At 35.2% G+C, this 23,498-nt stretch overlaps 1 protein-coding gene across 3 annotated transcripts in view; it reads right to left on the minus strand.

Moving 5' to 3' along the window:
* Positions 1–19,609, minus strand: part of LOC142335932 (uncharacterized) — a 155,185-nt gene extending 135,576 nt beyond the window's left edge. For all 3 annotated transcript variants that reach the window (XM_075384334.1, XM_075384335.1, XM_075384333.1), the window contains exons 1-2: positions 19,389–19,609; positions 15,984–16,047 (exon numbers count right to left, since the gene is read on the minus strand). In XM_075384334.1, coding sequence (XP_075240449.1) covers positions 15,984–16,047; positions 19,389–19,574 — 250 coding nt within the window. In that variant the 5' untranslated portion in view covers positions 19,575–19,609. The remainder of the gene's footprint in view (positions 1–15,983; positions 16,048–19,388) is intronic.
* Positions 19,610–23,498: the final 3,889 nt, after the last annotated feature.

Consider the following 23,498-nt stretch of genomic DNA (forward strand, 5'->3'; position numbering starts at 1 on the left):
TACAATGAGTTTGACGAAAGTTTGTTTTGTTTAGAGCCGAGATAACTTGATCACCTTCTTGACTGGAGCGTAACACTGATTTAACGGAGGAGTTTCCTCGATGCTAACGTCATCCGAAAAGTTATTGGTAAGTAAAGGGAGACTTTTTTCCGGAGTTTTCATGTCACTAGGCGATTGAGATTGATCGAAACTCCAAAAATCTGATATCTGCTCAACTTCTTAGCTGTCCTAGTTGATTTTCCCAAATTTCAATGCACTCATGATCGTAGTCTGCAAAAAGTTTTCTTGTTCGCTTTGTCAATTTTTTGACATCCTGCTTTTTTGTTTGAATGGGAGTAATACATCCATAATACCGATGAGCATATGGAGACTCTTCTTGTCTTGGTGATTTTTCTGGCGTTTTTGTAAGATGAAATAAATCGTTTTGTTTTGTGTATTCAAGTATTGGTTCAATGTAATTAACTGGAACAATAAAGCTGTTTTTTGTGTGCCATAATTGAGTCTTGTCATCAAAGCTTTCCTTCACAAGGACAATATTTTTGAAGTTGTGACACATTCGCACAAGGGTTCTAGTACCTCGCTCACTTGTTTTTGCAATTTCTAAATATTCAGCAGCCATATTACAGGTGATGGATAAACAAATGAGATGTTTTTACTGATTTTCCGGATTTAAGCGGTAACAAAGCAAACAGTTTTCTTTCGAAGGAAAGTTTTATAAGGACTTAACAGCAGAGTCTAAAACCAATTCTGAGAACAAGAGAAATGAAAACTTGTTTTTATATGGTATGGAACTGAATGGAAAAGCAGGATGAAAGCTAATTCTAGAAGAAGGTTAAGTAACAAAAGACTTGCAGTAATGTAATAAGGAGCCAAAGAACTAAAGAATTTTCACAAAACTTATATTGATCAACAAGAGAGAACAATGGCGGAATGATTGAAAAAATTGTTGCAGACCGATTTGTTTATTTGACTTAATCATTTCATCATTATCTTATTATTCCGTCATGTCATCATTATTATTCCGTCATGTCTATAAATAGAATTATGTCATATTGACCTAAGTTGAATTGGGGTGCTCTCGGGAAATATAAATAGACTCGAGGAGGCGAGCTAATTTATCCATTGCTAATGAAAATTTGTCAGTTTTTAGATTTAAAGGTCGGGACTTGTAAAACTGTTTTCCGCTATGGCCTTTATAATGCTTGGCCCGGCGATGTTGCATTAGTGAATGGAAATTTTTAAATTGCCTTGGACAATTGTGACATTGAATGGGTCTTGATTCAGCAGGGTATATTTTTTCCGAGCTTTTGAATTTCATATTTCGTATAAACGTCATAGCTGATATAGAAGAGTATAAATTTGTTTACACGCTAGGGTGGGTGGGTTTGTCTGCTCAGCTGTTATCTTGTCTAGACATGTTGGCGTGGGGTTTGAAATTGTTTACATTCCAATAAACAGTAACTTATTACTCATTCATCATTTCAGATTACTTTGATACAGTTTGTCTCAATATATGCAACATTATGGGTAATGTTTTGTCGAAGGATGCTGAGTACAGTGACTTTCATTTGGATCTCTCGCTCAATAAAAACGGCTTGTTAGGGCTGCTGTAAAGAATTATCATACCACTGGCACCTATTTATCCTTGAAATTGTTCAAACGTGATAGTGAACAGGTCGACTGGGATTTCAATCAAAAAATTACACTTTCGGCGCCAGAGTTTCGGTTGATATGTCAGAACATAGAAAAATTAGAACAAATGCTTGATCAACCAGTTGGCTTGATCGACTCACTTCTAAAACCGGATTCAACTGATGACTCGAAGCGTCCAGCAAAACGGGCTGGCAAAACACCGACTCAGCGCCAAAAGAAGATACCAAAAACATCTGTAACAGTCAATGAGGAATCGGAATAATTTCTCTTATTACTTTTGCTTCCTGTCATTGTTTATGCTTTCATAGTTAGTTCATTAGCTTTTTCTTTTTCGTTTGTTATGGTTGAGGCAATGTATGAGAACAGTCCCGCATATTTCAAGAAATTTCAAAAACGTTTCAAAAACAATATTTGTGAGACGGAACCAAAACTTGAACACACAACAATTGAAAATTATGCATATGGTTATCATTCATCTGCTACAATTATCGAAGGTTGTACATTTGGCTCCAATCATTATCATGTTATGTATGAATTTGGTTCGCAGGATAATAATTTATTCGATTCTCTTTATGTACCTGCGGTGATACCGTGTCTCGTTAACTGTTTCAAATTACTTATTCAGCCTACGCAAAAAGACTTTGTTAAGCGCGGTGCAATAATTTCACGACATGTTGCTGTTGAGTACCTTTCAAAATCAACTTCTTCTTCAGTTACCAAGAACCAGAAACAACTTCCAGCACCTTTGAGTGAGGCAACAGCGACATCTATTAGTACTTTTACGGCCAACAAACGTTCTTCTACAGTCCCTGATGTAACTATAAAACGATTTTGCCAGCTTATGCTAGGTGAACACTCCTCAACTCTTTATCAGATAATGGATATTCTGCTTAGTGGCCATGGGAGTTTTGTGCGAGAATCCTCAAACTCTTTCATAACCTTTCAATTTTGTAAAAATTGATACTCAAAAAAGTGTTGTTGTTGTTTCAAAATTAAATTAACTTTTACTTCATATGTTTTACAAAAGCTAGCAACTCTAATTCATTTACATCGGGTATGAATGGAAATTTCTCACTATAAAAATAATGAACAATATATATGCAAAATAAACCAAAGCTGGGAGTCTGATGATTGCAATGGAGACTGAATGTCTCTTCTATGTTCCATGATATCCATCATTATCTCCAAGTCTTTACACTGTTGTAAACGGTTGAAAATATCCTTGTAGGTAGTCAAGGGTAGAGCCAATGGATCCATAAAATATATTATTGGGTATGCATATCGTTTAGCAAGCACTACCCAGTGGGTTCCAATAGAGTTGGATCGTGATGCATTAACAATAATAAATGTGTTGGTTTGCAAGTTCAAAGGAAAATTATCAGCGGCATAAACCCCTCTGAATTTGAATTTGAGGTGTTTACACTTTTTCACTTGAAGTTGAATTTGGTCTTCGTCCATTAGTATGTGATCATGGGAACAGCGTTTTTAGATGCGTTTCTTGCAGAGTCAATGTAGATCGTAGAGGCTTTTTCCCCAAGAAACAATATTTCAACATTATGAGCTAACGCTGCATCGAACTTGAGCTCAACAGACAATGATGAATTTGTGAGCTCTGGATGAATAAAGTCATGAGTTGCCTCTTGAGTGCTGGTCAGATCAAATACCATTATATAATGGTTTGCGAACTCACTCAGAGGTATTCCATGGCCATTTTCTACATAAGCTAATGCACTCATTGAATTGTAGTACAACCTCTTGTTGTCAGTTGTTGACATTGGAGTTCCAGCCGTTGCAAAACCATTTCGATAAATGGTTATCTCTCTTAAACCAAATTTTTGATAATGGAATGGATTAGCGGTGTTGGTACCGATGAATGCTGTACCAACGCATAATGCAACAATGACTCTTCTGATTGGCTCTTTAGTGAAAATATCCTCATGTTTCCAGCTTTGTTGGCCTGTTGTAGCCAAGAATGTTTTGGTAATTACTTCATTGTATCGGTAAATTGCCGGAGTTTTCAATAATGTCTTCTCAATTGCACCTACAACATTATCTGACACCGTCATCTTCCTGATAAATAAATTAGCCTCATCTATTTTAACCTTGTAGTGTTTCGCGGGGTCCTCACTAATGACGGCAAAGTCATCTTGAGATCTTCTCATTGAAATGCGTAAGGTAACTCCACTAACCAAATGTTTCTCACATGAAAAGAAATCAACCGCCAACTTTCCATATAATGTTATGCGTACGGATTGTTGCACTGTTCTTTTTCTTATATCTGATATTGCTGTTGGAATAGTGCCCGGGTTTTCCTCATACTCGTAACCCTGACATTTCAGCCATGTTTTTTTGCGTCTGTCCCATGAGAGAATTCAGTTTCTATGAAATTTTTGTGTGCATAGTGCCCATTAGCTGTTGAAATTTTGATACCATTTGCAGAAACAGTACAGCCGGCGAAAAGTGAATGAAGGATATTATTAGCAAAATATGGAAGATCACTGGCATTAGCGTCACCAGCTGTGTAGCGCAAATCCGTTCCATCTGTTTGAAGTATTCGACACTTGATCTCCAGGTAAATTTTTTGCAAGTCAATAAAATTGTTGCGATCACCAACAACTTCAAATTCCAATGATGATCCTGAAGGCGAATAAAGGGGTCCTGTTTTTTGCTCGAATGATTGATCAAATGTTACCAGCAAAGGTGGTTTTTCAAATAAGTCTAAAGAACTGTGAGTGGCTTCAGATGGTATCACAATTTTAGTTCGCATTTTTCACTCGCGAGAAAAAATCCAGACGACTCCTTTTCGGACGGGGTTTTTGAGAAATGATTCTTCTGGTTGAGATTTTTCGTTTTTGGTTTGAACGAGGTCTCGTGTATTGTCGCCTTTTTCGTCTAATTATTTTACGGCCTGATGCAATACGTGATTGAAGAGATCCACCTATTTGTTTGCGAGCTGTTTTTGCTACTGTACTTTTCAGTGCTTGTTTTGCTGACTTTCTTTTGGTTGCAACTTCTACTAACTCTGGTGCTCCCTGAACCAATAAATCACGACCAATCTTTTTCGCTGCGGGCCAGAGAAATTTGCGTGCTAATGGCAGAGCAACTCTTCCAATACCTGCAGCAAGGGCTCCAAAACCGCTGCCTCTTTGTCTGTAGTGTCCGGAAAAATGCGGCATTGATTGAGATGCTTGATTGCTGTAGTATGTCTCCATATCAAATAATTTTTTGAAATTTTAAACTGACTATAACTTTTCCGGTACCAGTAAAAGGAATTAGTTTTCCAGTTTCGTTTCTCAACTCTACCTGGATGTTCTGAATATTGTTTGATAATATTGGCTTGTAATCCAAATTTGTGTAAGACTTATGGTGTATGGGTGTCACTGTGTTTATGCTACCGTTTCTCAAACGTCTTTCAGACTCAATGATTTTTATTACCGGAGCTCTCACATCACCAACGTTTTGATGTTCAATTATATCAATGTATACAAATATTAGCTGTGATCCGCAAGTGATATCAACTGGAAAATCTCCAACATGTCTGTTCAAAGTGTTGCCTGCTTTTTCTGACTTGTAACCAATGTGAATAAAACCAGGATTCGAAATATCTCTTATTCCTTTAAAACCAAGAATACTGGGGACTTTTTCATCTTCAAATGACAAACCTTCGTTAGGCCCAAATTTCAAAACTAACTTTTGCGTTACAGTGTCAAAATCATAGTCAAAGTTTTTCAATTGAGCGATTCGAAAAATTTCTTCCGGAAGCTCTTCTGAACTGTTGTATATACCTTTGCGAATTCTTCGAAGTTGTCCAGTGCGGTTATGTGAAGCATCAAGTTCAGCGCCAGAACTGACATATGCAACTATTTCGGCTGAGTTTATATTGTTGATGTTTGATGGAAATGATATTGAAGCAAGGGCAACTTGCCAATCGCCATCTAACTGTAATGGTTGGGCGAGTTGATTTCGAAACTTGGCCATAGTATTATTGGTAAAAATTCCCATTGATGCATTCGATATCAAATCAATAGTAAATTCTTTATTAATACTCATGTTTAGTCTTCGACAGGAAGGACGTTCACTTGGACTAATTCTGGTTCATAAAATTTACCTTCAATTATAACGTTGTTTGCGTCTATAAGGTTGTATGTTGGTGGACTAAGGGTGGCAACCTTGAATACTGTGAAGACTTCGTCTGTGTAATTTTGTTTATAACCTTTCCTAAATATTTCGTCTGGCTTTGCAATCCGAACCAGGTCTCCTTCTTCGTATTTTGGCTTGTACTTTTTTGTGCTAATTGCTAGGGATATTAGAAACGGTTCATGTTTTTTGGAAGTTTTATTAGGCGCAAGTTGGGTAACACGATTAACACGACTGTTTATAGTATTTACAAACTGGGGTAATTGCTTAATATAAGTCCAAGTCCAATTTTCCTCCAGATATTTGTGAATAATGTTTTTGATTGATCGAATATTCCTCTCAGCAAATGCCGACTTGGTTTCGTTTTCGGTTGTATATAAATGAATCTCCTTCTTTTCACAAAATTTTTTGAATTCACCTTTAAACTCGGATCCCTTGTCTGTCCAAACTCTTTCTGGTTTTTTCTGTTTGATCATTTTTTTGAACGCTTCAACAGCGTCTTTTGCATATAAAGCCTTCATTGGTTGCACTCTAAGGTATCGCGATAAAACATCAACAGCCACCAGTAAATATTTGACTCCGTTGTTGTGTTGGACAATTTTATCCATATACGCCACATCGACAGACCAGATTTCGTTTATTCTGTATGCAACAGCTTTTAGTCTCGGAAAAGTTTTTCTGAAATGTCTGTATTTTGTGTATGGGGCTTTCGACTGAAGGTATTGAACCACTTTGGATCTTGGTAAACCACTGGCTTTCTTCAAATTAGCTATGCTACCAAAAGCTGCACTACCTTTTGTGTATAATTTGTTCAATTGTTTAACGTGAGAGGAAGTAATTTGTCCACGAGCTAGACGGTTGGATTTCGTCTTTTGCATCTTCAAAGCTTCCTTCATCGTCGCCAGAAGCTTTTGATTCTTCTGTTCTCGAGACTCCTGATTCTTCGTTTTCTGGTTCATCCTCAAACAACTGTAACTTTTCGTTTAGTGATAAGGCAAGAAATTTTTTTGCGTATGTATTACAAGTTAATTGTGAACTGATATCTAGAAAGGTCAGGACTTTGTAATGTTCAAGTAAAAGCTTGGATGATGTTTGTTGTAGATCGTAAAGAAAATCTGCGACAAGAATTCCCGTGCTTGACTTATTAACCATTAGTCTTGATGTCTGATCAAGCGATAGAGATTCTGACTCTTCTATTTTTTCCAATATTATGCTCGCTTTTTCAAACTTTTTTCTGTCAAGGTGTTTAATATCTCTCAAAACTCGCTCCCTGATTTCAGTTGAAATTTTTGTATCAATTTTGTCATCTCTAGTCTCATTCAACTCATCTTTGATATTCTCCAAAATATTATCGGTCTGCTGTTGCGTGTCTTGTTGCGTGGTAGAAGGTGCTGGTGGAGACTTGCTTCTTTGCAACAGTGATATTTGTTTTGCTTTCTCTCGGACATTTTCATTGTTGAGAAGTTGAGCAATTTGAGGTTGTTCATTGGCATACATTTGACGAGGAATTAGCACAAACTCTTCAGTGTGCATTTTGCTCCAGAAAAGCAATACAAGGTAACGCAATCAGTTTAATTAGACGAATTCCAGAATCTGATCGAAAAATTTTGATTCTCTCACTTTTTTCAACTCGCCTGTCTGCAAGTTTACGTAGTGGTTTCTCGAATTTTTTTAATTCAACTTTATTGATTGGTACAACTCCAGAGAGTACGTTCATCACACAGTCACTCAAGAACCAAATGAAATCGCCCTGATGTAATATTTCTATTTGAGCCGTGTTCTCATTCCTCTTATTTGCCCATTGCTTGAGCGTAAGCAAATGTTTCTTTTTCATTTGTAATTGTTGTAATGACTGCTTCAGGGGACGAAATGTAAAAAATAGAAGGATCCGGTCCAATTAGTTGCGATGAAAAACGTAAACCCTGACTGGTTTTTGGGTCGAGATCAATCATCAAATGTCCAAAGGGCTCCGCAGTTGCTAGTTTGTATGCTTCTTTTATCAGTTGGAGACAATTCAACTGTTTTCCAAGATATTCAATTTGTTGAATGTCACGAAGCGACTTGAATAATATTATGTGTGTTGTATTCAGATCAATGGTTCTGGACCATTTGCTTTGATGGAACAAATTATGCTTGACGTATATAACATTTAATTTGCGATGACGTCCTGAGGTAGCTATTTTTACAAATTGTTTATCGTTGAAGATTTCTTCACATGAATCGTCATAGATAAGTAGACAATGCGATAGATTTTTTGTTATATCAAAGCCTGAGTATTTTAGAAACTCAATCCCTGGTATAACTCGTTGCATATCTTTGAAAAGTGGTTGGAACTCTTTGTAAAAATAATAAATTTTTTCAAAGCGTGGATAAAAGGTCGAACCTTTTAGCATTCGAAATAAGAGTTCTGTTTTACCACAACCACTTGGTCCTACAATAGACATGAATACCCTGTCATGTGTAAGAATAATTTTGTTCATAGTTTGGGATTAGGTAAAATGTAACCAACTAAACTCGATAAGAGAGCAATCCAAATTGATTTCTCTTCACAGCTTTCTGATAATAGAAAGAGCATAGAAAAGCAAAGAATGATCATTAACTTGAACAAAAAATATTACTTCGGACCTTGGTACTGTTGAATTTGAACAACAACGCCATGGGGGCCTCTCTTTGTTGTTCACATCAAATACTAAATTACTGATACCGGCGTCAGCCTCGTCTCTTTGATTCATTGGAGAAAAAAATCAATTGAAAAGTGAATTGAAACAAGAATGATATAAAATGTTAATTTTTTGAATTATTCACTGGGCAACTGTTTCATGTACCAGAACTCAAATAAATTGAAACCTATAATATGACTTTTTATCTCTAGTTTATAACAAACTGTTGAGGAGTCATTTTCCTCGAACGATGGTTGATTGAAAACTTTTTCAACTTCGGGGTGCTCCAAGACATATAAACGCAACTCATTCGGCATCTCATTTAGTGATAGCTCACGTTCTGGTGGTGATTTTTTCAATCTAAATTGAGGAACTTTTTTGTCTGCCCATTGCTTCCAACGTGGGATTCGCTGCTCTTTGGGGGACTGCATAGGCTTCGGGTTTGTTTTGTTCATAGCCATAATTGAACTGATTCCGATGTTCTCGAGCTCTCTGTTTATTTTTTACGTACAGTTGGAAGTGATAGAAATTATCTATCACGGGCAGGAAAGCCCTAAAGCTGTCTAGCTCGTCGGGAGAAAGAGTAATGGTTGCAAAATAACGTTTTGCTGCTACGCTATAAAGCGGGTTGTAACGCGGTTGTTGTGCTGTGTTTGGCTTATTGTTGAGATAGTTCGTTCGGTTCTGTTGATCACTTGAAAAACTATTCTGTATTGGTGGAGAGGGATCCTGAACTCTGTTAAATATTATAATCGGTTGATCGTCAAGTGGAGTCAAGCAAGTGAATATCTTCAAGTTGTCTGACAGATAAGTTGTTAAGGTGGCCGTGTCTTCTCTGTGCATCACTTTGTGTCCACTGTGAAAATATTCTTGCTTTACGTTCCGCGCAGTGATTTGATAATTGATCGTTTAATGAACGAAAGTTTGAATGATGATAACAGGAAGGAACTTGTTCTTCTGATATTATCTCTGAGATTCGGGGACAATTTAGATCCTCCAGATTATAAACAGTTTTTTGTAAAAGCTTACTGAGGAGCTCACACTTTTCAATGCCTTTGGCAAAAAAATTTTTTCGTGTGAATCGGAAACTGAAACTCAGACAGATTGTTTTCAAATCACAGTAAGGTATATCACCTTCGTCCCAATCAAGACCGTGTAAGTTATTGGTCAGCCAAATAACAGTTTGTCTATCGTGTGTGGGTAAATCAGCGAATTTAAGCGGCGGTTTGAAAAATATTGTATCGTTGTAACTGGAACACAAACTGAGTTCTTTTATAATGAATCCAAGTGACTTGAGTTTGAAACCTTCGAGATCGAGGACAATAATATTTGTGGTTTTGCTGCCAAAATTTTCTAGCATTCCAATTCACGAAACAATTGTGAATGAAAAATTTTAACTGATAGAATGAATAATATTCCTGTCAGGTGTCCAAAAAGACAATTGTTTACTGGTGAGTAACGGAAAGCGTAAACATATCCAGGGCCTTTGTTTCGGCAATCTTTTATAAATCCAGCGGCGTCATGCAATGCAGCATGAAGTCGTAGCACTTTGCTCCGTTTCAATAAAGGATCTAGTCTTGAATTATCAATTCCAATGAAACCACCATAGGGTCTAAATTTAAGTGCTATTTCTCCGTCAACTTCTGGATCTAACAAAGAACAAGCAGCTACGAAATATAATTGTCGATAAGATATGTGTGTATAATTTATGTTACCTCTCAGTGATAAAACTTTCTCATGAATGAGCTTGATGTCTTTTGTTCCTATTGTGTTCATTTTTTACTGTTTACTGAACGTGAGCGTTTAGAGTTTTTGTTTATAAATCTTTCAATTCTGATTGGTTGTCAACTTGAATAATAAATCAAGCACTGCGATTGGTCAATTTATTTTGGAAAGTTTTGTGACCCTGAACATGTTTGGGCATGATCTGATGACTCTCCAATTGATATATCATTAATGATTTTATACATCTACTAACAGGTTAGTTGTTTTACTGTTGTTTTCACCAATTTATGTATGCATTTATGGACATAAGTGATTATGACCATAATTGTGTACATACTTAGGTAAAAACTTGTTTTCTTGTACAACTCTGGGTTTTTTATCATTGTGTATGTATGTATGTATGTATGTATGTATGTATGTATGTATGTATGTATGTATATGTGTATGCATGTTGTATATGCATATATGCAGTTTTGTATGATGTATGCAAGTTTCTATATATAAGTGTTTATGTATAATATATATATATATATATATATATATATATATATATACATAAAAGCAGGATGGCACAGGGGGAGCGCGCTGGGCCCATAACCCAGAGGTCGGTAGATCAAAACTATCTCCTGCTCAACCTTTTTACGTGAATTTATAGATTTTTTTTGTATTCATATATGTACTGCAGTTGAAATATTTTGCTTAAATCGGAGGTTGTGTTTGGGTGTGGTTGGTGTAGGTGGGTGGCGCGTGTTTGTGAGTGTTTGGGGGTTGTGTTTGGGTGTGATTGGTTTAGGTGCGTCGCTCGTGTGTGTGTGTGTGTTGGCTGGGCGTGTGGGTTGGGCATGTGTGTTGGTTGGTTGGACGTGTGTGTTCGTGGGTTGGGGGTGTTGGTAGGGTGTTGGTGGGTTGGGCGTGTGTGTTCGTGGGTTGGGGGTGTTGGTTGGGGTGTGGTTGGGTGTTGGTGGGTTGGGCGTGTTGGTTGGGGTGTGGTCGGGTGTGTGTTGGTGGGTTGGGCGTGTTGGTTGGGGTGTGGTTGATGCACAAAACATGATTAACACCGTATCACATCTAATAGAGACAAAAAATCAACAAAGATTTTGGACCCTATTTCTCTAAAAATTTTTTAAGTTCTTGTCCTCCTATAGGACAAAAATTCGATTTCCAATAAAATCTTTTCTGACCACTTTTATCACTCACAAAACGTGTTTCACAACTATTTGCATTGATTCAAAAAAAAGTTCTGATCTCCTATAGGGCAAAAATTTCAAATTTTGAAAAAATTTTTTCCGACAACTTTTTTTACTCAAAAACCATGTTTCACACATTTTTACATTGATTAAAGCCGAAAAAACGCAAAAAAATTTTTCGACCCCATTTTTCAAAAATTTTTACAAGTTCTGATCTCCTATAGGGCAAAAATTTCAAAATTTGAAAAAATTTTTTCCGACAACTTTTTTTACTCAAAAAACATGTTTCACACATTTTGACATTGATTAAAGCCGAAAAAACGCAAAAAAAATTTTTCGACCCCATTTTTCAAAAATTTTTACAAGTTCTGATCTCCTATAGGGCAAAAGTTTCAAAATTTGAAAAAAATTTTTCCGACAACTTTTTTTACTCAAAAAACATGTTTCACACATTTTTCCATTGATTAAAGCCGAAAAAACGCAAAAAAATTTTTCGACCCCATTTTTCAAAAATTTTTACAAGTGTCGACGCCCATTAGCGGTAAATTCTCAAATATGAAAAACTAGATCTGAATACTTTTATCATACACAAAACATGTAATCGCAATGCTAGCAATAGCAGTGCTTAATTTATATCACTGTTCTAAACAAACAAACAGACCCCGCAGCAAACAGACCCCGCAGCAAACAGTTAGTCGTAACAAAAACTGGGTCAAGCTTGTAAACAAATTGAACAAAGTTAAAATCAACCGAAAAGTTTTCCATTTTTGGTCAAAAGAGGGGGGGGACAATTTTTGCAATCTATAAAATTTTTGGAAGTGTCCCACCCCGTAGTGGGACACTTCCAAAAATTAAATAAAATAAAATAAAAAAATTCTTGAAAATCGATTTGAAACATCAATTGTTATTTCCTAGATGTTTTAAGTAATGGTTATGTGACTCTGCTTGAAGTCACTGAAAACTTCTGGCATTTAGCGGGAACCGTGAAGCGGTTAGAGATATTTAGTCAAAAATTCTGAATGACTTCTTCAGAGTCCCGTTACTATGCTTACAACAGGAATTTCGATCGTTTTAAGATGGCAAAAGTCAAAATCTGGCTAATTAGGAAATTCTGGCATTCCAGCTTCTGTTACAGCAGACTTTCGTCATTTTGAAATGTGCTGAAGTTCTGATCTCCTATAGGGCAAAAATTTCAAAATTTGAAAAAATTTTTTCCGACAACTTTTTTTACTCAAAAAACATGTTTCACACATTTTTACATTGATTAAAGCCGAAAAAACGCAAAAAAATTTTTCGACCCCATTTTTCAAAAATTTTTACAAGTGTCGACGCCCATTAGCGGTAAATTCTCAAATATGAAAAACTGGATCTGAATACTTTTATCATACACAAAACATGTAATCGCAATGCTAGCAATAGCAGTGCTTAATTTATATCACTGTTCTAAACAAACAAACAGACCCCGCAGCAAACAGACCCCGCAGCAAACAGTTAGTCGTAACAAAAACTGGGTCAAGCTTGTAAACAAATTGAAAAAAGTTAAAATCAACCGAAAAGTTTTCCATTTTCGGTCAAAATAGGGGGGGGACAATTTTTGCAATCTATAAAATTTTTGGAAGTGTCCCACCCCGTAGTAGACGGGCGTTCCAAAAATTGTCCAAGCAATAGCAGTGCTTAATTTATATCACTGTTCTAAACAAACAAACAGACCCCGCAGCAAACAGTTAGTCGTAACAAAAACTGGGTCAAGCTTGTAAACAAATTGAACAAAGTTAAAATCAACCGAAAAGTTTTCCATTTTTGGTCAAAAAAGGAGGGGGACAATTTTTGCAACCTATAAAGTGTCCCACATCGTTGTAGATGTGCATTGCAAAAATTGTCCGTCCCCCCCGTTGAGGTTCTAGTCACTTTCCTTTACTACTCATATGTGACCTTTCGTGTGAATATATTGTTGACAAAAGATACAAAAACAGAATAGATCTAAAATCTGAAACATGGTAAAATTGTGTACAAAAAAGCTGGCCTTAGGCGCTAATTAAATGTTTTTTTTGTCTGGCTGAGACATAGCCAAATGCGCATTCAAAAAGTGTGAAGTTTACTGAGAGTTTGAAACCGGCCTTCCTGCAACGACCAGACCTATTTTGAGAATTTTGTCAACAGTTAATAATTATACGAGGTAGTAATGATGATAATTGGCCTCCGCTGTTACCGTAAACAATCAAACAAAGAAAACTCATTCGAAGGTTTTTGCTACAGAGAAAATAAAAAAATTCTTGAAAATCGATTTGAAACATCAATTGTTATTTCCTAGATGTTTTAAGTAATGGTGATGTGACTCTGCTTGAAGTCACTGAAAACTTCTGGCATTTAGCGGGAACTGTGAAGCGGTTCGAGATATTTAGTCAAAAATTCTGAATGACTTGTTCAGAGTCCCGTTACTATGCTTACAACAGGAATTTCGATCGTTTTAAGATGGCAGAAGTCAAAATCTGGCTAATTAGGAAATTCTGGCATTCCAGCTTCTGTTACAGCAGACTTTCGTCATTTTGAAATGTGCACGAGAGTGTTTTAATTGCAGGTAACCTAACAAAATCACAACAATAACCGAGCTCGTACTAGTCCAATGAGACAAAAAGATGATCAATCTAAAATCAAATTTTCTTTCTTGAAAGGAACAACTGCGCTTATAAAACATTTCGACGTAAAGAGCTAGCGAACAACTGCTTCATTCAGATTTCAAACAACATTATATCGAAAATGTGAAAGCACACTGAATACATGTGCGCCCTACTTCAAGCTAAAATTCTACTTTCGTCAAAATGATTATAAAACTGTTCGAAAATAAATTTTACCGCAAAAAATTTTCCATGAAATTACCTTATTGCTAATTTCCAGCCCCAAAGGTAAACAACATTGTTTTGAATGTCCACTCCATAGAAACTTCAAAACAACTTGAGAAACAAAATATAATTTTTGAAAAAATTCCCTTCTGTGCCCATTCAAATGTCTTCTTAGGATCTTTTCCGTTTGTGCCCCATCTTATTGTCTGCATAATTTTTGCGCCTCAGATGCACGTAGGAATATAAAGAAAAATGCTATATGAGTTAAATCAAAGACACCAAACCAACAACAAAATCTAATTGCAACAAATCTGCTTAAGTGTTAAACGATGAAAAAGAAAAACAAACGAGTAGAAAACGGCCGGGTGATAAAAACGATCTGAAGGGAGCTTCTAAAAGAAGAATATAAGCTCAGTTGTCAATCAAAAAAATTTTTTTTTAATCTGAACAAAAGTACTTCGGATGAAGAAATTCAGCAGTTAAAGCTACTGAAACTTCGAATATGCCGCACGTAAATGAGAAATGTTTGCTCGCATAGCGAAAACTTTTTCACCTAGTTTTCCATCTCTCAGAAGAATAAATTATGAAAACGCCCCACTTCTTTAGCAGATTGAGAACACTTCTTTCCACGTTCGGCATTGACTACAAACTTTTTCAGTACCGCTTCATCGATTTAAGAAACTTGAAAACAATGATCGCGATAACTCTCCGAGTCGTTAAAAATAGCACATCAATACAATCCAAATCGCTTGGATTGAAAAAATTAGGAGTGTCATAATAGCCGTCTGGGAAGATCAGGGCTGCTATTATATATTCAATAATTTGTTTGAAAAAATCTGAGAGCGAGAGAGAGGAAGACTTCAGTTCACCAAGAAACTAGATCTTAGAGGCATCGAATAAACTAACGTCGGACGAAATGCCCTCGAACAACTGTCGGGGCGATGTAATTTAGAGGTGGGTAAAGGCAAAAGAAATGTCTTACTGCTAAAACTTCCCACAAGGGTGGGGTTCGAATAAGCGACCTCCCGAATTAGAGTCGGTGACAATAACCACTAAGCTAGAGGACCATGTTCAGCAATCCCTCACAACCGCTTTTAATTCAGCAAAAACTTCAATTTCTGAATGGGAGCAATTTCAATCGCAAGGAAAATTCGATACGCGAGAAAAAGTCACTCGAGAGCTGAAACGGAAAAAATGTACTAAAAAACTGTCAAACAAAAATTTTCATTAAAAAAGACACAAATGTTTACAATAATTGCCTCAATCTTCATTCGGGAGCAATTAATATTGGGATCATAGGCAAAAAAATTTAATTAGAGAATTGAATTGTAAATGTGATGGCACGTGATAAACCAAGAGCAACTATCATACAAATCATATTTTGACCTACACTGATCAATTAAAAAGTTATTAACTTGCAGTTACGCCTGCAATTTATCTCAAATAGATAAACAAAGGCTGCTCATTGAAAATCGTTGTTAGTTACATGAATGTGGTGAAAAAAAGTGTTTGAGGTCAGTTGCCTTTTGTTGCTACAAATATTTAGGATGTGTTTTGCCGCTTTCCTGAGGGTACATGCTGATGATATCATAGCGAGTCGATACGATATCGATAGCAGGTTGGAAACATTCAGAAGCTATTTATAGTTTAAAATCTACAAATTTACGAGGAAATGCTTATTCTTCTAATGGCAAACAAATAAAAATGGCTGAACTGCGTCATTGAATTTCAATTTATCATTTTGGCAGTAGATAGGTCACCAATACATTAGTGCCAGTTACCTTGCGTTGAGGCCAGGATGTCCAAAATATTTCGAACATAGTCGTGATTCCCGAATGTTTCCACCTGAAACAAATAACACTAAATACATATCGGATAAGTAATGAAGGGAACAAACTATCCCACGAAGCAGTTCATTCAGATCACTTATTGCAACGAGCGAGCAACGGAGAAACGCAAAATGAATTTTTATTTTTTGGGATAAGGAGTAATCACGAACGCACACTTCCACGGATTGGTAATTTTTATCATTGCTTGCATAGAAATTTTTTTTTACTGTTGCCGATGAAATGAATAAACATACCCGGCAGATTGCCGGAAAATAGCCGCCGTTGATTCCAATAAGCATGATTGGGATTGAAATAACAGAAGATATTGAAAAAAAAGATTTTTGTAGAAAAACATTTTTTTAAGTCCGATTTATTTTAATGGCATTTCGTGGTTGAACATACTTCTGTTTTAGAGAGAGGCTACAGGGGCTACCATCAATAACAATAAGCATTAGAGATGGTAAATAAGACTTATAGGAACGACGTTCAAATAGCGGGCATCTAAAATTGGGCTTTATGGGTTTATCCCGTTTCTATTTCTGACATCCATTTTTGTACTAACTCTGTTCATTTTGAATTGCTTTGCTGAGCAACTGATGTTCAAAATCACTTTTAGCAGAATGAGAGAAGAGAGAAACTAGCCTAGAGAAGTCAAAAAGATTTCACGCAAAATGTTGAAAAGGCGGCAAAATGAGGTAAAGCGAAACATTTTTTTATTCGACGAAGTAAAAAAACATAGCAGGACAAGTCCTGACGTACAATTCAAAGAATTTTCATTGACTAAACAGAAAAACTAGACCAAGAATGGACTATGAGTGAATTGAGAAAATCATTTTAAAAAAATAAGATAAAAAACAGGAAAAAAAAACAGAAAATCAATGTCAAAATGCCGCATGTGAACAAAAAAACCACTAGCGAGAAATGAAAATTCAATTCAAACAAAAAACTAGGCCTAGAATGAGCTGTGAATGGATTGGGAAAACCATTTAGAAAAAAATCCGATCCAAAAAATCGAAAAAACAGTAAAAATCAGAGTGGAATTGCCGCATGTGAACAAAAAAACCACTACCGAGAAATCGAATTTTTGTTCAAACACCATTTTCTCACTCTACTTTAAAATTAGAGCGAAAAAAATTCACGCCGCAAAACCACTCGCTTTTTCGCTCCATTTCCTGTTTCGGCGTGACCAAAATCACCACTCCAATTTGACTTCAAAAATCATGAAAATGTGTGAACAGATCTTAAAAAAAAAAACATAGCCGGAAGAATTCCGGAAACGACTCGAAGGAAAAAACGAACGCCCCTAACAAACATAAAACCTAGTCTACTGATTGACCACAATAACTAACATAATGCTTATCCTACTGAATAACACTTGTCCCTTTAAAACAAAAAAAAGAAGAACAATGAAAAAATAACTGACCAGAAAAGACGATAAAGCACGTGATAAAAATTTTACATTGAGTTGCAAGTTTAAAAACAACTTTTGGCGAAAACCCGTGAAATTGGTTTAGTTTAATTTTGTTGATTCACTGCTATTTGAAACAAAAACCAAACACAGATTTCAAGTAGAATAAACGAAGGTAAAAGAAAGGAAATGAAAAAAAAACAAAAATATTTTCTGTAAAGAAACAAAAAAATTGGCCACAAATAATGAATCAAATATCATTATGCTGAAATCAAATCATTATTTCAAAAAACTTTTAATACTACATCTGGTCAAGTGTCCACCAATCCAAATCATTGTTTATTTATGAGTAAAAACGAAGAACGAAAAAAATAGAAAAAAGTTAGTGTTTAAGAAAAGTTAGTGATATTTGTCATTGAAAAGTGCACTAAATATATTTCAACAAAACCTCTAGAAAAGCTCCTATCAAAAGCTAGACCACTAAAAACTAGCAAAAAGCAGACAATCATAAGAACTGAGCAAAAATTCCAAAAAAAAACACGAAAATTTGCGGAACTCTTCATAAAAGTTACTCAATTATCTTTAACAAAATGATTCCAAACTGAAATCAAAATCATCAACACGCATCAAGGACAACTAATTTGGACTATAGGCATCCCCAAATGCTATAAAAAATTGAAGAACACAAAGGGCATTTAAAAAAAATTGAAAAAAAAATCATAGAAAAAATTGAGCTTTTTTTTAATTTCACGGGAGCACATAGACCCAAAAAACGTTAATTGGAGCGATTTAGTACTGGAAGACTTCGAAAACAATAGGAAAGTCGAATAGGCTGAAAAATTTTTCCAAGTTTAGAAAAAAAAACGAAAAACAGCAAAAAATTAAGAAAAATAATTCAAAATTTTTCAGTTTATTGTCATTTTTCTAAACAAAAAAATCGTTTCCAACCTAAGAGAATGTAATCACTTGGTATCTAAAACTCAATCACTAACATGCGTCTATTCAAAGCCATTACAAAGCATTATAACAAAACAAAACGCAAAAAATTGCTAAAATTCGCCGAAAATTCAGGAAAATAGCTGAAACACCAGCAAAATGGTATAAAAATCTTATTAATGACCAAAAACTTGCGAACCACTATTAAAACAACCCTAAGCATCACACAATATCATAATCAGACCTCTAAACCAAAAAAATAACAAAAAAACTGTTTTAAAAAGCCGCATGTGAACAAAAAAATTTCGCTCGCTTAGAGAAAATTTTTTCACACATCAATTTATCGCTCTCTCAAAAACAGCGGTATGAACAAAAACCACTCTCTTTTCGCTCCACTCTTCAATTTTGTTCAGCACAAAAACCACTCCAAATTTTTTCACGCGTTTCATTTCCCGCTTTAAAAATCACTCCAATAAAATTGATTAAAAAAAAGGACTTCTCCAATACTCCTCTTCGAGTCGTAAAAAAGACAGCGCCCCAATACAATTCAAATTCTTTGAATTGTAAAAAAAAATAGGAGCGCTATAATAGTCGGCTGAGAAGATGAGGGTGGCTATTAAAAACAACGATTTCTATTATACTCCCCCGCTCTTAGATGGATGAAAAAATAAATACAAAACTTTGATATACTAATTTTGATTGGAAGATATGACTTTTGCCACAGTCTCCAAAGTCTTATATGAAGAGCAATTTATTCGGAGTTACGTCAACCAAAGACTTTTGAGATTGAGCAGATTAATACATAAAGGCTCCATCATCTTCGCATTCTTACCAACTTAGCTTGACAAATTGACCATTAACCTAGCCGAGAAGACCAAAAAAACGACGTAAGAAATTTTGGGTATGATGGGTCTCAAACTTAAGTAATCTTCGGTATTTTCCAGACAAGAAATTTGAGGTTTTCTGTTGATAATGTAGTCAAATACTATGACACTGTTTATAAATTTACTCACATTCTTAACAGTATTGACAGCATCGCAAGCATTGCATCTGATTTGAGAGGACTCTGGCTCAAAGTGTTTCCGCAGACACTCATAGCATGCAGTATGCATACAGGACATTATTTTGGGCTGCTTGGCCAGATTGCGGCAAAAGACACAACGGAACAGATCCACACAACCCAAATTGTACAGTTTCATCCTAGCGGAATGAGGAAAAGGAACAGCACAAAAACTATCTAAAAATAAGACAGCCCTGTTGACACGCTTTAGAACGCATTAATAGTTTTACTTGCGCGCAATCGAACAATCCCAAGATACCCACTGTCTGTCTGTTCCTAGCCGCAGTTTTCTTAAATTTTACTCGATATTTAATGAGTTTCCATGATATTCACCATTTTTGTCTTGAATAGCCAATTTTTCACCAGCCCTAAAACCAAGATTGGTTAGCTGATCTATAGCATTCATTTTTTGACATAATAGATTACTTCTTGCAGGTTGTGCATTCATCAATTAACTTTCAATTAACTGCATCAATTAACTGCAATGCGTGAGAGACATGGCTCAACTCTCGATCACGATCCCACAATTTTTTGACAATGAAAATGTTTGGTGACTGACCATTTAGCTTCGTTTTAATCAATTTCCATGAATTTAAAAAGTATAAGACAGCTAAGCCAATTCAATTGAACGCATTTTTTCAGGAAAAATTGAATCTGACCCGCTCAAAGCAAAATGAGGTTTTAAAATTAAATTCTAAAATGAGCTGGTCGGTTAATGAAGATAGCCGCCAGTTGGACAGACAATAGCTAAGATAGCGTGGAAAGATACTTTCTTTACCTGAACATTTCAGTGATGTCAACAACTTAGTAATACTACAGCGTTATTCCTGAAAGCTGCCCTCAAATAATCTTCAATTAGAGATACCAGCATGTAAGCAACCCCTCGTTTAAAAGAAAGCATGAACTGATAGAAAAATCATTTTGACAACGAGGTGCAACATGTGTGCGCAAAAATTTATTCATTAGCATAAAAAATAATTCTAATAAGAGTGAACAGTAGATCTGTGAAAAATTCATGAAGTAACTTAGACCTACAAATTGCTCGCAAGAAATGCAGAGAAGCAAAAAAAGATTTAAAAAAAGAGAAGCAAAAAAATTGAAGAAAAGGAAGTCAAACTGCAAGTGAATAAAAAACTCAATATATCAAGAAAGCAATTTTTTGTTGGTCTACATTTATATTACAAAAATGAAATTCACGTAACACAACCACTCGCTTTTCGCTCTCCTCCCTGTTTCGTCGTAAACGATATCACGTCAACTTGAGTTCCAAAATCATGAAAATGTCTGCACAGAGTTAAAAAGACCATTCTCAGAATACTTCAGAAAAGCCCCAAACTAAGGACGCAAACTCTGAAATAAGGTTTTTGCAAAACACTAACCAATCACTTTCTGTGAGTTGTATGCCTCAATCACATCTAAATAAAAAAGTAATTGCTATCAAGCCGGTAAACTAATTGCATTAAACTTTCATTTACTAAGTCAAGTAGTTGGATCACCAAACAATATTAAACTGATGCGACATTGTTATATGAAATGACTTCGAGTAGTACAATAAAAAATTCAAGCAACAAGAATCAAAAATGATTTTTGAAAATCGCTGTAAAAATATAAAAACGGTAAATGAAAAAATCCACACAAAATATACACATTATACAGAAAAACGCCCTTCACAGAATAATAGCACAGTTAGAAAGGAAACCATCTTACGAAACAAAATAGCTTAAAAACAGAGGCCAATTTTGAAATTAGGCACGCCATACTAATTCAAAGTGAACCAAGAAGGCTCGCTTGTTCTGTGCGTGGCACAGAATGTTCCCAAATTCACACTTCGATGCATTAAATGTATCATATCAATATATCTGAAATGTTATCGTAGAAACATTTGTTTTAAAACCAAAAACTGTTTTATAAATCCGCTAGGGGAAGAGTGTCATGAACAAAAAATTGACGAATGCAGCTAGGTAATATTTGCATGCTTTATCTAGATAGTCGAAAACGAACACCAAATCATCATTAAAAAAGGACATAAATCACATCTATTCATTGAAACCCTTCTCATTTCAACATACTTGTAGCCATGAGATTTTTTTTTCCCGAACAGCAAAATACTGGAAGCTGAAACAATCGTTTTCTTATTAACGGCCATAATTAATTCGATTAGTTGGTTTACATTATCAACGAGACAAAATCGTCTCAACTTTTATCTTTCTTTCTTAGTAACATCTGTTTAAATTAGTTTTGGTTGAACAAAGGAAATAAAAAGCATTAACAAGTCTTAATGAATTAAGGCAGTGGGATGGATTTTACCGTTTATGCCCCCTACGCTGAGCGCATATTCATTTCACCCACAGAAGCACGGGCAATACTTTTTTATATTAAATTACTAAGTTCGAGCACATGCTCCGTAACTGGCAGTGCAAAAAGTACCGGGGCAACTAACGCAAAAATTGGGAAGAAACAGAAACAAGCAAAGGTATTTAAATAAAATCAACCTGAGAGAAAAAAAAAAGAAACATATCAAGACAAGTCCTGAAATGCAGTTCAAGAACAAACCAAAGAACGAAAAACCGGCTGCTGGGTTGGTTTCAAAACTACAGATGGTTTTTGTTCTCGAGAGACAAATGAAGCGACACAATTGAGAAAACTGCCGAAAAAACACAATTTCAAACGTGTATAAAATAAAGCAAAGTACGAGTTAGGATACAGATCTTAAAAAACCTTAAGAAGGTTTAGAACAAAAAATTGGGACCTGAAATGAGGGCAAAACAACCAATGCGAATTAGGTTCTTAAAGAAGGTGGAGCTCCAAATATTGAAAAAAAGAGAAAATTTTTACATCTAAGTACTAAAAACAAAAAAATATAAGGCATACAAAAAGCGTACGAGAATGAATTGTGACAAGGTGGCAGACAAAATCAAATTATAAAGAGTTCAATTACCTTGTTCACCTATTGATAGATGCTTCACAACTTGACAACACTAAATTGGTGAAAAAAAATTTGGTAGATTATATACATATGAAGCTATGGATTAAACTGATATGAGTTAAACTGATATGAGAAGATATGACTTAAACTGGGATAATAGTACCAGCAGCAGTCAAAGCACAGCACATCGAAAAGTCGCGAAAATGATTCTCTCTTGTACTACAAAAGCAACTATTCTTCCCTTAAGCTGTTCGTTTCTTTTTCTACCTCATCAGACCCAGTGAAAGTATAATAATTTGAACTTTAACCCCAAACAAATTAGACTGTATGAAGTTCTTGAAAAAAGTCTGCACCAAAACACTAAATTATATGAAATGTGAACTCAGTAGTAGCTGAATGGTACTGATACTACTAGTGATAATTTTGATGATTCACACAATTAGGAAACAACGAGGCCTAAAAAGTGACAATGGTTTGAAAAAAATAACAATTTTTAAAATATCTTATTCAAATCTCAATATAGTAAAAAAAAACGCAAGGCTTAATCGGTTAAAGCCGGTTTTTTTCAGTCTGCGGTGCATGCAGAAATGGAGCATACTATTGCCAAAACATAACATTCTATAGTACTTTTTAGGTTTGTTTTGAAATAAAATTCTTTTTTAATTCAAAAATTCGAATCAACAATTATTCAACAATAATTAGAACACAAATATTTTTCTTCGTGATTCTCAGGACTTAATACTATACCCAAATTAAAGTAATATTGCATAAAAAATTATTAGGTTCATAGGGGTGATAAATGTTTCAATAAATCATAAATATGACTGAAATAAGCTGAAAATTTTCAAAAAATGCAATTTTTTGTGAATTTTCTCCCAGATGGAAAGATATGGAGAAATAGTAATCTTTATATTTTTAGGATACCCTTAAAAAGCTATTAGTTGTCTGTTCAGACAACTAGTAGCTTTTTAAGGGTATCCTAAAAATATAAATATTACTAAAAAGCTACTAGTTGTCTGAATTGATTGTATTTTGGTTAAATTTTAGCTAAATTTGATCAAAAATTAGGCTAAATCGCATTACAATGTGGAACAAAACACTAAAAATTCTGTTTGTAGTGAAAATCTAGACGCAGAG

This window comes from Convolutriloba macropyga, chromosome 3, assembly GCF_964194025.1.
Source record: "Convolutriloba macropyga chromosome 3, txConMacr16.3, whole genome shotgun sequence".
NCBI classification, from domain to species: domain Eukaryota; kingdom Metazoa; phylum Xenacoelomorpha; order Acoela; family Convolutidae; genus Convolutriloba; species Convolutriloba macropyga.